The sequence below is a fragment of the Psittacula echo genome (genome assembly GCF_963264785.1).
Source record: "Psittacula echo genome assembly, chromosome: 4".
Classification (NCBI taxonomy): domain Eukaryota; kingdom Metazoa; phylum Chordata; class Aves; order Psittaciformes; family Psittacidae; genus Psittacula; species Psittacula echo.
This window is the reverse complement of record NC_137738.1, coordinates 50,347,377-50,364,969: the sequence shown is the minus strand read 5'-3', so window position 1 is coordinate 50,364,969 and position 17,593 is coordinate 50,347,377. Positions and strand designations below refer to the sequence as shown.

At 39.0% G+C, this 17,593-nt stretch overlaps 1 protein-coding gene across 1 annotated transcript in view; it reads right to left on the bottom strand.

Moving 5' to 3' along the window:
• Positions 1 to 17,593, bottom strand: part of ARHGAP18 (Rho GTPase activating protein 18) — a gene marked incomplete at its 3' end in the record, with an annotated part of 65,792 nt that overhangs the window by 36,106 nt on the left and 12,093 nt on the right. The window contains exon 2 of the mRNA XM_080616739.1: positions 643 to 839. Coding sequence (XP_080472865.1) covers positions 643 to 839 — 197 coding nt within the window. The remainder of the gene's footprint in view (positions 1 to 642; positions 840 to 17,593) is intronic.

Sequence of the window (17,593 nt, the reverse complement as noted above, 5' to 3'; positions counted from 1 at the left end):
AGGCAGATACTACATTGCTAAAAAATAATCTTTGAGAGAAGGGTGGAATTAAGGATGTTACTCCTCTTTTTTCTGATAGGACAAGAAAAACAAAGAAATTGACCAATTTCTTTGAAGAACATTCCCTCAGGATTGGCCCATAATTGATGCTTCTGAGAAACAAAAATAATACAACTGAACAGTTACAGTAGTTACAAGCATAAAAAGTTACTCACTAAACTTAAAACCGGTTAATCATTGGCTTGTCTTCTAAAGCGTGAGGTTTCTGTCCACAATAGCTACAACAACGAACAACGCACACAAAGAATGAAAGGGTTAAGTTAGTATAACAGCAAGCTACAAATAAAGCTTCAATTGTTGTGATCTGCAAGTACAGGTGCCTTTCTGATGTTCTGCAAATACCATTTAAAGGAAAAACAGCTTTCTATTTATATCTGATAACATTCTCTTGCAGGCCACTGCCTGTTTCTGGTGATATGCATTAGAGACAACAGAATCTTCAAAGTGGATGTTCGGCAGAGTAGCAGAGTGACCTTTTTGATTAAAGTGTGTTTGGTGGGTGCCATCTCTTGAAATAAGACTTAAAGAAAAATCCCTAAAATCAGCAAACTGATGATCATTCACAAGAACTGATTTAATTACCATCTGGCTCTTTCACTACAAGTGCTACTCGTTCTTCATGATTATTTCCTCTGGTTTCATGGATGTTTTCAAGTTCTTTCCAGTAGTCATCCATAGACAATTCATCCAAGGAGTCCTGGGATCCTGAGCGGTCAAATGATGCTCCATCAGGGATCTTGGAATGGTCATGGTTCATAGTATACTGGCCAGACCGACGGCTATAAGCATAAACCAAAAAGAAATTCCTGATTAGCATTTTAAGATACAGGATATATTAATATATCTGTGATGGCAGTTAGTGATTAATTGTGTCAAAGCACATTATGTCAACAAGCAAATTAAGATACTAGAAATTACTTTTAAAATCTGGAATGTATTTTTAATTTAATATTTCTGTCATACATATCTCCCAATTTCGAACAGCACAGGGGGTCTCTGTTAAACAGGAAATAATGAACCCAAGTTCTAGTAATCCTAGTTGCACCAAACTTCTAATTCAACTCACAACAGTCAGTTCCATAAACTTCACGGTATGTATCTTCCTAGCATCATCCAGCATCATGAAGAAGTTTTCAAAGTGCCCTTTTGCCTGCATAAATACTTATAGCTTAACAGTACCTTTATTTTTTTCCTTTGCTATTCTGCTTTTATTTTTTATGTTTAGTGTCTATGACCTTAATTATAGCTGAGAAAGGACAAAGTAGAATTACAGAAGTTACAGTTTGTGAAGTAAACTGGTGAGTCCAAATGTTTGATAAAGGCCACTATTTGTTTCTATCTTACTTTCTCTTTGACTGAGACCTTATCATTTTTGTAGTTTGATGTTACCAGTTTTTGGTTCACCCTGCCAAACATTATGTTGCTCAGGCTTTCAAACAGGATCTTTCATTTTAAGTATAGCTGCGACTAGAATAAAAGAACTCATCAAGCTGAAACCTCTAGGTCTCATCTTGACCTCATTAAATCACTGAAAAAGGAAAAAAAAAAACCAGTGACCTAACAAAGAATTCCTCTTTAACAGCAAAGGTTTAATGATGTCATTGGAGTTGCAGGTCATCCTAACAGTCAAATATATCAAATCAAAAGCTACAAACTGATTCAGAGTATCAGTGGATTACATGAGTAGCAACCTGATCTAGGTTCAGAGTTGGCCCTACTATGGGTGGGGACAGATCAGACAAGATGATCTCCAGTGGTCCTTTCTAAACTAGGTTGTTCTATTATTATGACAGTATATCAAAACTTTGTATTAAACAATAGTAAGTTCTTAACATTTCAGAAACTTCTTCAGATGCCTTTTATGTCTGAATTTGTCTCCATATTCTAAAAAAGAAGGCATGGTTTGGGGTTAAGTAATAAATATAACTTTTTCAGATAGAAAAACATAACAAAGATCAAGCATGGTGGATTTATCACAATGTAAATGCAGCAAAGTCAGTCCTACCTTCCCATTTGGCTGACTTTGCAAGTTTATCTACAATTAAAACAAAAGGACCTCGTCCTTACATTTTATCTTGGGAAAACTGACACTTGTTAGCTGCCCGTAAGTAAAAAAGCCATACCTTTCTCTCTGAAGATAAGCCCCCTGTATCCAAGTCACAAATCCTTTCACAGCATATGTGCTTGATTCTCTGATAAATACTAACTATATGGACTTTGCCTTTAAAAGTAAAGAGCCTTATGGAAGGACTATAAGTTTCCACCCGTCCTGCCTTTCAGCTCCAGGTACAAGTTAATAAATAACAATGAATTACCAAGCTGATATGCACCCCAACACCATTCCTTAACCTGTCTTTACTAGAAAGCCCAAGAAAATGAAAATATGTAAAGGAATGTTTAGCTTCTGTATCAATAACAACATCTTGTTAGTAGTGCATGTTACTCAATAAACACAATTTCTCCATGGGTCTATCTCAGTTCTTAAACTCCTCCTGATAGGTGTGTCCCACAAGTGACCTATGCTGCTTGTGAATCACACTGATCACTGCAGAAAGACACTACTGGAGCCACATCAGAAGCGTCCCCAGCAGCCCACGTAGCTGCCAAGTGTGACTGAAGCAGGTCAGGCTTCCCAGCCTGTGCCCAGGCTTCCCTACTCTTGCAGCTAAAGGTGCTCAGAGCAGACTGGATCCATCTCGCAGCCTGTGTACACTTGACCTTCAGCCTGAGTGAGGTCTGATTTAAGCTTATCATTCCTTGGTTTAACCCTGTAGAGCTGTTCAGCAGCTCTTTGGTGGCCTTTCACCTTTGGAACAACCTGCAGCTGAAATTTAACTGCCACAGTGCATGTTGCAAAAGATAAAACTAACAGACTGAATATGCTAAAAGCGTGCATTTTGGCAGGCTCTGGCAGGCTGAGGTGGGATACGCTGCCACAAGCCTGCTCTACTTAACCAGACATAAAGCTCTTCCCAGCCTGACCTTTCCATCTCTCATTAATGAACCAACACAGCAACTCCCAACTTTGAGCTGACTGTACTGCCACGTCTCGTCGTGAAAGCCCTCAGAGACAGAAAAGCACAAATGACCAGGAGAACATTCCAAGAAATATTCACACAAAAACCTCACTGCTCTGCTCTGAATCTCTCCTTCAAAAAAGGCCATATTGCTTTAGGCCATTCCCAGCTGGCAGCCCCAGCATCAGCATCGCCTGGGCTCTGCCACACCACTCCCACTCCATTCACTGATTCTTTGTCTTCCCTCATCTGACTCAATCAATCCCCTATCCCCAGTTTCTGTTTGGACTGCAAACCCTTTCAAAGCCATATGCATCTGTCCACATCCAAAATTCACATTTATCTGCACTAGGACAGAGAGAGGCTTGGGCTGGGAGAGAACAATTGCTAAAACTTTAGCTAAAAGAGAAGGTCGGATTTTACTTTCAGTTCATTTGGTTCAGTGTTTCTTGCTTTGCATATCCTACCAGAGGAAGACACCAGTGTAGCGGTACTTGGTGCTTAATCTGCACAGTAGTCGCTACAGGCATCCTTATCGCTATCCCTCCTGTGAACCCCTGAGCACAGAGGCACAGACAAGCCAGACTGAAGATAATGAGGACAGCTGGTGTAGATGAGAAAAGAAAAATAATTTTTAAAAAATCACAGCATAAGGAAAAAGAGATTGCCAAGTAGGATTTTTATTTTCAGGTATCTGTTGACAAGATGAAGAACATGGGATTTCTGCTGTGACCTTTCACTAAATTCAATCCTTCTCCAAACATATGCTTAGTAAGCACTACTGCATATCACACAATGAAAATGCACAGGTGGGAACAAGTTAAGGCCAAGAAAAAAAGAAAGAACAAGGGGAAAATGAATCAATTTCAGTAGTAATATTGCAAGGATTGTGGAAGCAAGATATATTTTTAAAAATAATTGATTCCACAGTCATAGAAAGGCTCATAAAAAAAACTTACAAAAGTTTTTCAAATGCCCTATGTTGCAAGCTTTAAAATTTTCTGGAAGACTCCTTTCCAAAAATCTATTGGTTGGAAACAAGTAGAATTCATTACAAAAAAAGACTTTACTGCAGTTGCAGAAAAGAATTACTTCTCAAGAACATTCTTAAGTTTTTAGATGTTCATTTTTGTATTTAAAATGTGAAAAATGCAGCTGCTTTTCAGAAGTATCTTCAAGGAGATCTCTCTTCTTCTTTCCCCAGAAAATGTAAACTACTGCTAAAACACAATCTCTTAATTTCCAAACACTACTGATTTTTCATTTCCAATTACTAAATGGTAAGTTTACTCTCCAGCAATTCCTCCCCCCCCCCCGAAAACTTGTATTTCCATTAAGGTCTTCACTAACAACACTCTCAAACTCTAGCCAAATCTTATTAACATCCATTTCCAATCATTAGTAAATAGGTTATTCTGCAAATAGCTTTACAGGGAGCAGTACAATACTTTAATTTCCAAATCATACAGTCAGTTCTGACTTCTGATACTCAGACATGTGCCCTTTCCAGCCAAAGAGGTATTTATTTACCTGTTTATCTCAGTACAAAACTGAGCCTCCAGGTATAAAACCTTTTCTTCAGTATAGTTACTGCAGTCTCTTACCAGAGTCAACTTTCTTGTCCCACCCACTGGAGACGCATTTATTTATTAGAAACATCACGGGATGCGAGACAAAGCACTCCCAGACCTTCCAGAGAGGAGCCATTACAAACAATTCCTGTAATGAACACCATTCATTACATTTACAAGGAAAGAAACCAGATTTGGGTTATTTCACTAAGCACTGATGAACATCACACTGTGTGGCAAGTACTTAAGGGTGAAGAACTGCTTGCAAATATTTTCTTCAGCCTTTTTCATATTCCCTGAGAAAGGACCAACTGTGTCTTTTCTTAGACTGTAGGAAAATATGACTCTTCACATTAATCACTGTTTCACACCATAATAAAAATGTGGGGTTTTTTTCAGGTTCCGTCAGCCTAACTTTGATTTCATTAATAGTCATAATTTTGTCAAAATCAAAATTTATACTATAGTATATACTATATAGATACTACTATATACACTTTAACTACTATAATCTATACTACTGCAGTTGTCTTTATTCCTTATTTTCTTTCTGTATCTCCCTGTTGGCTCCAGTGCCTTTTTAGCAGCTCACAGCTGATACTTGTCATGTGTAAACTACAGCAGCTAGAGATTAAACAGTTAGTAAGGTGGACTTTCACTGGCATTTCAGATAAATTCAGTTCACAGAAAGCTAATTTTGTCCTTTCATTTTTCTTGCTCATGAATTAAGGACTACATTGTGTTTTAAAACAGTGAATGATGAGAAAAAGATAATCCTTGTCATTTCTACAGTTGCTAGCCTAGTTTTGGATCTGAACACGGTCTTTCTACATCGCTATCTAAACATCATAATTGTATGGTATGCTTATATATATGGGTATGCAAACATTAAACGTGTAAATATACTGAAAAACAGAAATACTAAATGCAAGGATGTTCATTATAAAATAGGGGAATATAAATACACTGCTGAACCAAACAATAGATTAACACTGCTGAAAGAGAACTGGAGCTCCTTTAACCTTGGACCTCCCTGACTCCAGGAAAGGACAAAGTCCAATGACTCAATACTGTATGAACATAAAGCAAAAAGATACCGGTTTCTATAATATGTTACCTTCTTCTTGAAAAAAAAAAAAAGTAAAATAAATGAAATAAAATAAAAACAGCAACAAAGGATGAAACCCAAGTGAAAGGGAGGAGTGGAAACTGTTCTGCCTACAACTTAGGAATTTCTGTACAAGGCCATTTTTCCACCCAATTTTGCCAAATTTCAGAATTCAAAATTCAGACCTGAATAAAAATTGTCACAAATCTAAAAAGTGCGAAAAGAGAAGAGGCCATCTGATTAATGGGTTTAACCTCAGTTAGGATTCAACTCTTTGGGGTTAAATAAATATGGTCCTTTTCCACAGCTTCCTAACAAAGCCTATGGGTGTCTTAAACATTGTCATTAAACAGGTCCCAAACTGAAGGCAAATTCAGTGTTCTACAATATAAAAAGTTTCACAAACATCTGAGAGAGGTCACTGAGAACAATGCAAAAAAAAGCGCTGAATTATCAAGTGACACCATTACTTGTCAAACTGGAAGATTATACCTCTTTAAGTTGTACACTGAAAATACCAATCCTCACATGCTTGGCCTTAAAAGCTTCTTTAAGTAATCCTGGCTGCTAACCATTGCTATTGGGGTTCTTGTACAGGCAGTGTTTTGAGCACTGCAGCCCCTTCAGATACAATGTCTAGCACCCCAGTAAACTAGCAGTTTACTTCCAGAGTGAAGTAAATGACAAAAGCATATTTGACTACAGCTACGTTAAAGCAGCAGCTTCTGAAATGCCTGCACAAAGGGAGTCATCACTCCCAAAGCCAAGAGGCTTTGAACACAGGATCAGAGATGCAGCCTCACCAGTGCTGAGTACAAGGAGGACAACCACTGCCCTAGTCCTGGCCACACTATTTCTGACACAGGCCAGGACGCCGTTGGCATTCTTGGCTGCCTGGGCACAAGCTGGCTCATGTTCAGCAGCTGTCAGTCAGCACCCCCAGGTCCTTTTCTGCTGAGCAGCTTTCTAGCCACTCATCTCCAAGCCTGGGACTTTGCCTTGTTGAACCCCATACAACTGGCCACAGTCCACTGATCCCTCTGCAGAGCCTTCCTACTCTCCAGGACATCAACACTCCCAGCCAACTTAGTGTTGTCTGCAAGTTTACTGAGGGTGTACTCAATCCCCTCATCCAGATCATCAATGAAGATATTAAACAACACTGGCCCTAATATACTGAGTTCTGGGGCATCTGGAGCACTAAGTGTTAAAGATCAAGATCTGACCCATAGCAAACTGCAAGGCAGATAAAAGGAAGCTCTGCTGTTGTGGGTTTGTGATAGACTCCAGCACTGTGGCTATAAATAAGAGTGGCACACTCAAAACAGAATTATCTTGTTGACATAGGAGTTATAAAGTTAAGCAGTAATTCGACTAAGTGATTTTAAGTTTAGTGTCAGTATAAAGGCTAACTAGATTTAAACAACAAAAAAATACCTATGGGTACAGTGGCCCATTTTGAAAATTATTTACTGAATAATTACATCCATGAGATGCTGCAATCTTAAATATAAATACAGAACTTCCCATGTCCTTTCAAACCTAAACAACTAAAAAGATAAGGAGAGGGAAACAATGTGATCTCCTGTCGCTTCTCAGAAGGCTTAGCTACAAAAGCGTGGGAATAAATAAAGCTCCTAAACCCAAAGCTCCCCCCATCCCTCCCCTCCTTGTAAGAAGCCAAGCAGCACTGCAAGGTGCAAAGACTTCTTAACTGAATTAACCAAGCAAGCTCTAACCTAATGGCTGCAGCAGCTGCCTGGCTTGAGCTCCTTTTCTTCACCGGGACACTGGCATGTGAAGTGACCAACAGACCTTCCTATAGCCATGGCACCTACCAGAAGGGCATCCTGATCTTTCACAGTTTCTAAGCATTCCAAACTGCATTCCAAAAATCAGATGTGAAGATAACACAAGGCCTTGATTCCAAGGATGTGTTACATCAAGAATTTTTATTACCAAATCACTTATTTTAGTGGTTTCAACTCAACGTTTAAGAAACTTATCTCTGTCGCACCACCCCTTTGCACAGCATCCAGTATTTTGCAGTGCAGCTTTAAGCACCTTTCAAAATCTTCTGTTAAAAAGATCAAATTGTAGTCGATGTGCCATCAAAACAGATTGTCCTAAAATAACTGAATTTTGCATAAAACCACACAGTACTGACATTACCTAAATGAAGCTAAATATTTTTTTTAACAGTAAATGTCTTCATCTTTTTATATGGCTTAACATATTTAAATGATTCAATTTCACTGACAGCTAAAATCTCGTGTCAAACAAAAGCCAGCATCTCTAGGTTTCACAAGCAGCACATAATCCTTGATCAGTACCTACCAAGACCAAAGTCTGTACATACAGTGTCCAGAGCAATGCAAAAATATTTCTTACCCCTTTAAAAGTGCTTCATAACTCTTAGAAGGCATTAGAAACACCTTAGCCTGGGCTTGCATTTCTGCTTTTCATTCCAGCTCCTACATCTTGTCATTCGTTGCAACAACTGCATCCTTTCTTTTCTACCTTTTCTATCATCTACTTTTTCCATGACTGCAAACTTTCCTGCAACTCAGTCTCTCCAAAAGAGTCATACAGGACATGCAAAGACAACAGCAACGAATCAACATGATTTCCGGCATTTTTGGTGAACTGACACTTAGCACTCTTCCTCTCCCAACTTAAAAGTGTTTTATTTTGGCTGCTCTGTGACCTTATGGGACATTCTGAATGTCAATTGCAATCAAACTTGCACAAATCCCCCTTAAGCTCTAAAGAAAGCCAGAGAAGTAGGAACTAAGGCAAAGGTCTGTTCTCCTTCCAAAGATAGAGAACAAAGTGACTGCAAAGAGAGTATGGAACAGTACTCATTTTCTAAATGAGCATAAAAAAGGTTGAGTAAAGAGAATCGGGTCTCAGGAGTTTTTGTAATAACCATCAGTAGCCGTTAATACCTGCTCAAAACTGCTCTGCAGATTAACAACAAGAAAAAAAAAAAAAAAAAACCAAAAAAACCCACCAAAAAAAAAAAGGCAAAAGGCAACAAAATAAACCAAAAAAAAGCCGCAAAACAGAACCCCAGAAAACCCCATAAACTGGAATTTTAAACCCCTCCATAAATAATAAATGCAAAACAGGCCAAAGTTAAGGCTGCCAGACTGTAAGTCTAAAAAGTATATACACACACTGTACTGCTTCCAGCCACATCCTCTATTACCCCAACCTGTTACTTAAGAAAACAGGAAGGAAACTGGCAATGACACAGACTATTGCACTTAATATTCTAATCCACTGCACCAGAAAGGGGAGATTCCAGATACAATGCCAAAACTTGATCTGTCTGAAATACATGCAGCACTTCTAGGAAGTTTAAGTATTCCTTGACATTTCCTTCAGCCATTTAGACTCTACCTATTTTCTACTTCCAAACAGATAAATTATAATTATGGTAAACTGATACACATACACATCCTATCTAAAATGATGGTGCAGATCACTGGCCCCTGTGTATGACTGACGATGTGAGATGTTTTATTATCAAAAAAGGTGTTAGAACTATAACATACATACTTTTGAACATCTGCAAAAAAACAGATATTTGGTATGACATCCCAGGTTGGTTTAGAATAAATGTGATCTTGTTCTACTCCACATAAAGCAAGAAAGAATTCTGGACTGACAGCTGCAGCCATGAAGTCTGTCTCCCACAAAATGACTGCATCAGTTGTGTTTCCTTGTTTTTGCAGGGACTGCTGCGTTCCAGTGTCTGAGCTGTTCAACTCAGTGCATGCTTTCAGTTTTATTCTCCAACCATAAAATACAGAATAGTGAAAGGTGAGAGTCACAGACTCAGATTTGGATCTTTAAATAGAACATTAGATTTTTCTATTATCAGACTTGCAATAAAATTATCACAATTGGAGAAACTGAGAGGTAGTATCAGAATAAATCAGCTTTGGTTTTACTTCTGCATTGACAAAATGAAGTAGACTATATTGTCACAAGTCCTGCCATTCTGACATTTTTAATTCTTGTACCACTTGAATGAAAACTCTCAAAGGCTTTGAAAACACATTCTTTTTTTTTCCCCATACCCAGACATTCTGGCTGAAAAGCATACGTTTTAGAAAGAGAAACAGCTATTCCTGGGAGTGCAAAATCCACCAGAGGGGAAAAAGGGGGACAAGGGAACCTGTGTGACCTGTGTGACCACATCAGAAGTAGGCTTGCAACTCATGCTGACTTTTGAAAGAGCTGCAAGTGTTTACAGAGCCTCAAGACTGCTGAATTAAAATAGAAGTCAGTCTCCAAACTCAACCCTCAGTATATTTCCCTTACATATGACCCTAATTGTGTTTAAAGCTCTAGTTTAACTGCCCACAGGTAGGAAAATGAGGAAAGGAATGGCCTCACTCAAATCTCCTTCGTCACATTTTTGGCTCTGACCCTTGGTCAGTTCATCTACTTTTCTCATTCCTTCCAAATGTCTTCTACATCACCTGGCTTCATATGGACACAGACGTTTTCCTCTGCTGTTTTGATTTTTTCATTCTTTACAATTTATATCAATAAAAAAAAAATAGTATGCAAAATATGTTGTCTGTAACAACTCATGCTGCTTCTTGGGAAAATATTCGACCACATCATGCACATTTCAAAAGTACACTTTTCCTGTAATCTTCTAAGAGAAACACTGGAACTAATCTTCTCACAAAGAAGAGAATAAAGTCTGTGTGAGATTACTTCAGGCTGCACAAATATCAAAGAGAATAAACCAGGAAGTGAAATAGATACAGTATTTGTAATTCCATTATTGAGAGGCACAGAGAGGAAAGATTTAAATAATTTATTTTTCTTATCACAGTGGGGGAAAAAAAAAAAAAAGCATAGCAACAAAGCCCAATTTGAGCTATCCTGGCAAATACCAGGGCCATCTAGTAGTAAAGCACAGTTACAGCCATGAAATGATACTGAAGTCACTTGTGTGCCTTTAAAAGCAATTAGCTCTCTAAAAGCATTAGCTCTTACCATGCTGAAGGACCTATTAGATAGACCTATAACCCTGTTACTTGCAAATGCATGGCCTATAGCACAATTCAGTTATTCTGTTTACGCCTGAATGAAACTGGCAGACATGCACAGTCAATTTATTACAGTATAATCCTTACATTCAGAACAAATCATAAATGAATTCATATGAGCATTCCCTAACAGCAGGTAAGGAAATACATTCAGGAACCTGAAGATGTTTCATAAACAAACTTTTCATTGTCCAAACAAACCACCAACAAAAAACTCACTAAGACAAAGTAGATAAAGGTGCTCTGACAGAAGCTGGATGAGAGGGAGCGAGGAGGATGCAGGAAGGGCTGAGGAGAGCAGCACACACAAGGTGGGCCAGCACTCAGGAATACTGAGGGATACATGTCTGTTCAGAAACAAAATGTCAGAGAAGGTGCTTTTAAGAAGCATCCTTAAAGGCAAGGGGATAGGGGAGCGGAAGGCCTCAAGTACACTGCAAGGGATGGATCATCTGGGTTTAGTTCAGGTTCAGCATGAGGACGGAGGTGTTTGAAACCAGCTTCAAAAGCGGTCACTGGGATTTCACCTGCTCTCAGAGGAGCTGACACAACAATGCTGCATGTCCCCACACATGAGGCAAACCTGCTTTGAGGAGCTCCTCTAGTAGCACCCAGGCAGAGCATGCCACGGCAGAGGCAGAGGACAGTGCAGGTCTGCCCAGATCCAGCTGTTTCCTTCCTACCCCTTCCCCACAGACCCACTGCACAAAGGGCAGCAGAAAAGTCCACTGTCGCCTCAGCAAAAGAAAAGAGATTGAAAAGTGCAGCTAGTCACAATTCTTACTTTTTATCTTCAAAGGCAACTATTAAAGCTGTGGTCAGTAGACAACCGAACAAGAAGGAAGCAGTTTGGGACTACAGATTCTCACCTCACCTTCCCTCTCCCCCTTCATTACCACCTCCGTTTCCTGAACATTGGCAGCGCTCTGCAAAGATTTACTGATGCTTGTATGCATAGGTATGCATACAAATTAAGTATACAGATGTAGAGCTACCAATCTGAATATACATCTGCATACATGTGCAAGTTTGGAAGCAAGTCTACCATAGTGCTCACTATTGTGCTATCTGCTACCTCTCCACAAGTTCTGAGCATCAGGGCTTGAATACAAAACCAAAACTTCAACAGTAAGGATTTAGAGGAGGTTTGGGTTTGTTCCGGGAGAGGAGAAAGACAAATACAAACATAACACAAACCAAACAACAGGGGGAACACAAGAAAAGAAACAAACACCGGAAAACAAGGAAAAGTAAACAAAACATGCAAATTAGATACCAGTCATTTTATAGGAACAACTGCTCAAAATGAAAAAGAAACCCTAAAAAACCCATTCCATATGCATCTTGTTTAGTTGATCACGATTTTACACATAATCCTTGTTCCTCTCTCCAACTAAAAGCATTACGGTTTTTTGTTCTTCACTCTTAGATATGAATCTTTTCTGGTGTAAGCCATCTCCTTGGCATGTGGGTAAATGGACAGAGAGCTCATCAAAACTTAACACAGTCATGGAAGACTGGCATCATATTTTAAGGTGTCAAGAGGAAGCATTCAAGACTGGTCAGAAAAGGAAGGTTGAAAGTCACTGCTTGCTCTGCAGCTGAAAAGAAAATATGCTGCTAGTAAAAGGAGAAAAAAGAATTGTTTCCACAATTATGGAAACAGAAAACCAAAAGTGCTCTTACCAACTTTAGTTTAAATTACACTCATCAAAAAGAGGATGTAGGCAGGGACTGCAAGAACTCTGGGATTTGCATATTAAATACTGGTAGTAAAAGAAAAAAAAACCAAACAAAAAAAAAAACAAAACTAAAAACCAAAGTGTCATTTTTTAGATTTATAAATTATTTAGATCATAATTCTTAATAGAAATTATTTAGCAAAATTATTTGTTTTCCTTCCTAACCAACACACCTTTCTTTACCAGCATTGTAAGAACATGAGAGATACCAGTTTCTAAATGAACATAGAGGTGCCACCTCTGGTTTTTCAGCTGATAACATTCTCCGTGATTATTGTTCTAAAAAGGTATCAGTCTGGTTTTGAAGATGTCAATCAGTTATATAAAGTAGCATCAATTTGTCTTTTTAAAATGACTGCATCTCTAATATTAGCCATAACTCTCACCCAGCATTCCCAAATGAAACACTTCAGTGGAGGGTTAACAGCCAGCAAAAAATGCAAGTAAAAATGACATTATACTCTTAACTTCCCCCATGTATCTAGAGGTTAAATCCCTAACTCAACTTTAGATGTATTCCTTTGTGTAAACAGAGTAAAAATAGCACTTACTTGTAACACTAAGTAGCTATGATTACAGACCCGAATAATAATCAAGGAAAATGAAATACAATGCTTTACATATAACACATTAAAACTGAAATAAGGCACAATCCATATGCAGATGCTTCTATAAATAAAAACCTTTTTTCATTTGCCATATGTACACATACTGTGTACAGAAGAACAAGCGCAATGTTATGAACTCTTGAGTATTACTATCTGTGATTTTTAGTTACAGGCCCAAGCTCCCCATGCTAGACATCTGTACTTCTCATTATGAGACGCATCTTCAACAAATGAATACCATATGTTCTTATACAGTATCATATGTACACAGGGAAAAAAACCTCACATTTACTGCATGCAATATTAAGTCACATATGAAAACTCCATTTTAATTAACTTGAAAACATCATGACAGTGACCTATGCCTGCAGTGTGGGGGAAAGAGAAGGGAGGAAGGAAAGACAGCCTGAATGGGCCTGGCCTGGGTGCACAGAGCAGAGACATTTCTAGACAACAGGGAACTAAGTGTGAGGCAAACAGAGCAGAAGCTGCAGGGCGTCTCGCAACTCCTTCACTCACAGATCCCAAACTGCGCTGTCCAACCACTCTGTCCCCGTCCCCAGCCCACATGTTACCTTGAGACTCAGGGCAAAACCCTGCTGGCTTTCCAGGTCTGAATCACCCCCTAATGCATCCTAAAAATTAGGGAATTGGCATACACCAACAGTGCTGGGGAGGCAGTGAAGGGACTGAACATCTCTGGGCCTGAGTCAGTTTACAAACACATCCTTTGAGCTCAGGCAAAGTGACACATTTCAGCCCCTTGCTACCAGAGGTGTTAAAGTAAAAGCTTTCTTAATATTTTCTGCATTAAAAATGCACATTTGCAATCTTAAAAGTTTCTTTGGATACAAGAAATATTTAATTCAGTAGCCAATTCTCTTTCAGATGATAAAAAATAATTCCTCAGCCAAAATAACATACCTAGACAAAGCCTTACATTTACAAAGACTATACTAGTGCTGACAGATTGACAAAGAAATGGAATTGTACAATTGTCGACATCAAAAAGGTTTAAAACCTACACTGTAAGTCAACAGTGCAATAGCAAGGGCAGAAGAAAGTCTGTAATAGAAAATTTACAACATGTTTTAAGATGAAGATGAAAAGAAGACTTTAAAGAAAGACAAATGCCTATATACCTAAACTATACTGTTTTCTCAGTTCTCAAGTCTCAAAAACTCAAAACCAGTGTGTATGCTTTACAGCTTCTGCTACCCTTGCTGGGTGTTTTCAGCAGAGGTGCTCAGGTCTCCTTCCTCTTTGAAAGTCAGGAAGGTGCAATGAGGAATTTACAGATTATTTTCATTGACTGTGTGGCCTCTAGGCAACTGACCTCATTCTTCCTTTTTCGCTGTTTCCTGATACTTCACTTGGAAGTAAATCAGTTAGAATTATATTCTCTCTCTCTCTCTTTCTCTCTCTCTATACATATATGTGTGTGTGCATGTGACTTTTTATTACCAAGCATATACACTATTGTTTTACACAAAGAGGTCATACACTGAAGCTGCCTCTTCCCCAAGAGTGCCACAGTAATGCTATTCAGCTCCAATTCCTTTTATGTTCACACACGATTCACACCAGTGCAACCTCAAGTGTCCCAGAGGGATGCCCCCAAAGGCGACACCTCAAGGCCACCCCACCCTTTACAGTAACTCAAGAGGCAGGCATTGCCCTTTGAGCACCTTCTTGGAGCAGTCTAAAGCCACACCCCAATCAACTATGTGCCAGACCCTGGGATCTCCCCATCTTACAGGTAGACCCATCCAAAGACAGCATAAGCAGTCAGGCCTATTGTACACAAAGTCCGATCCAGAGGAAGGAAAGCTCTCTCTCTTTACTAGGAGAGACTACACAGGAAAACTCCAGCTACCAGAACTCTCAGAAGACTCTGTGATAACACTGAGCAGAGCCAAGCAGATGAATGACTGAATGCCTCAGTGTGCATCACCACCACTCTCTGTGGCCACAGCAGGGAATAATTCCTTTTTCAGAAACAGTGATGGGTCTACAACAATGGAAAGGGCATCAACATCACCTCAGCATTGCACCTCCAACCAACAGCTAGGCTTTCTTCCACTGGGTCACCAGCAGACATCCAAAGTAACACAGTCACTCTCCGAGTAGTTAAGCCACCTCTGACAAAACAAAAACAACCAATGCCACTGTTTTTTCCCTTGTACTACTCATTCAACTTGACACGGCAGAAGACTTGGATTTTCAGGACTGTACAAAGGACTTGGAATGGCCCTTGTTGTTAAATTTTTCCTTAATCCCATTTAATCCTAGAGGTCATTAGAAAAGGATGCTAGGCATCCTTTAAGGGAACCAGAGTGTACAGAGTCACACCTGTCTAGGAGTTACCAAACATGAGCCTGCCACAGCTGGACATGCCAGCCACCTTGCCTTTCTATCAAACTATCAAGTCAGAGAATCTGGGCAGGCAGACCTTGGTGTATCTAGCAGAAGCAACATGCAAGAGATCTTGCTCACATCTCCCTAACTTTAACAATTTCCTCAGCATTGTGGAGAGCTCATTCATACAGGTAACGAGCAAGCAACTCCCACTTGCATAGCAGCAGCAACGTGGTGACAACCATGCAAAGCAAGTGCTTCTGAGAAGCAAAACCCGTAGCATGAGGGATCCTTGATAACTGAAAAAGACAAAGCAACACCCTCTTCTGCTTGTATGGTCACAAGCTTCCTCCTTAAGAAACTAAACAGAAATGGATGTCCTCTTAGCAGCCTGGCACAGCTGACTGCCCCATGACCTCTCACTGCAGTAGTACTCTCCCACCCTTCTCAGATGGCAAACAGTTGGGAGCAGACTGGATGGCACATGGACTCACTGAACTTGAAAATCATGAAGGTGACGGCAGGCTTCCCAAGGTAAAACTGCCAAGCTACTGTTTGACAGACCATCCTGATGGAAAACTTTCAGTGAGGGAACACAATGTATTCTGGATCAGGATCAAGGCTTGGGAAACACATACTCTGCACCTGCAGAGCTAGTGAGGCTAGCCACAAGGCAGCTTACGGAACAGTAAATTAATGTCCTTCCCTTGAAGATGACATGGCACTTGAGGAGTTGTTCTAAGTAATTTCCTTGTTTCAAGTACTAGCAATGGCTTCCCGTGACAGCAGCAGCTTGAAATGGGATAAAGGATCATCTCTGGCTACCTCAGAACAAGGTACAGAACCAAATTAACAGTTCACAATAAAACTCAAAGCTTTAAATACTGCAATTTCCTCACTGCTTACTGTAAGCTGCAAAAGTGTTGCTCCTACTTGCAAAAGCATCTTATGCTTTTAGGACACATCTCCCTGAACTGCTTTAATTTTCTACCTTAGGGCAAAAAATATAACTTCATACTAACATTTTTACTCAGACAAACTTTACCAGTTTTCAGAAGAATCTTGCTATAATTAAAACTACAATTGAGTAAAAGTACTTAAAAACCAGACAGAAAATAGTTCAGTAATGATATAAAGAATACACTGGTTCAAAAATGGGGAATGCATCTAAAATAATAAAATAAAAAAATAAAAAATTAAAGTACAAAACATGTTCAGCAATTCCAAAGTCTTACAAAAGTAAGATAATGTCAAGTTAAACAGAAACTGAGATTATTTCCTCATGTCAACAGTGTGGTGGTGTAATGGAATAACTTACTTGAATAAGTCACCTTCGAAGCTTCGCATGAAAGTGACAGGTGAATGGCCTTTATAATTATTGGAACAATGGCTTGTAAAATGAGAAATTGCCCAGTTACTTTTCCTTTCTAGATTTACAGCTTCCCAAGTATTCTTATGAATGGACTTTTTTTGCAAAGATCACATAATACTGTGGGACATCTGACAGACACCAGAAAACTTCTTAATTTTAATAGGTTTTCAGCAGTCCTACACTATTCTGAGTGTAAGAGTCCCCCACCATTTCAGAAATAGTTCTTAACAAATGATGTTGCATACTGTAACAAAAAGCTTTTTCTTCCCAATGCTTGTTTGCAAGTTGAATTAAAAAAATTAAAGTAAGATAAGACCAATCTTAAGGAAGAGGTTAATATGCATACCTAGAAAATTACATGTGTGCTCAGACGGGATGAAAACATCGCTCCATAGAAAGCAAAGATCAAATCCAGATCATGTATTATTGTACAACCACATATACTTACATAATATATGTATTACAGAATGGAAGGAAAGAAATCCATACAGAGAACTTCTAGGCTTAATTAAAGGAAAAAAGAATTGTACAAAGAAATTTATAGTAGGGCAATAACAGGGATTTTGTATCAAAAATTGTTGCCTAGAGCAACACTGCTAGCTGAAAACTTCAGTGTTCCTAGCCAGCAAACTGAATTACATTTACAGTTGTACACAAAATTACACAACTCAGCATACATTGT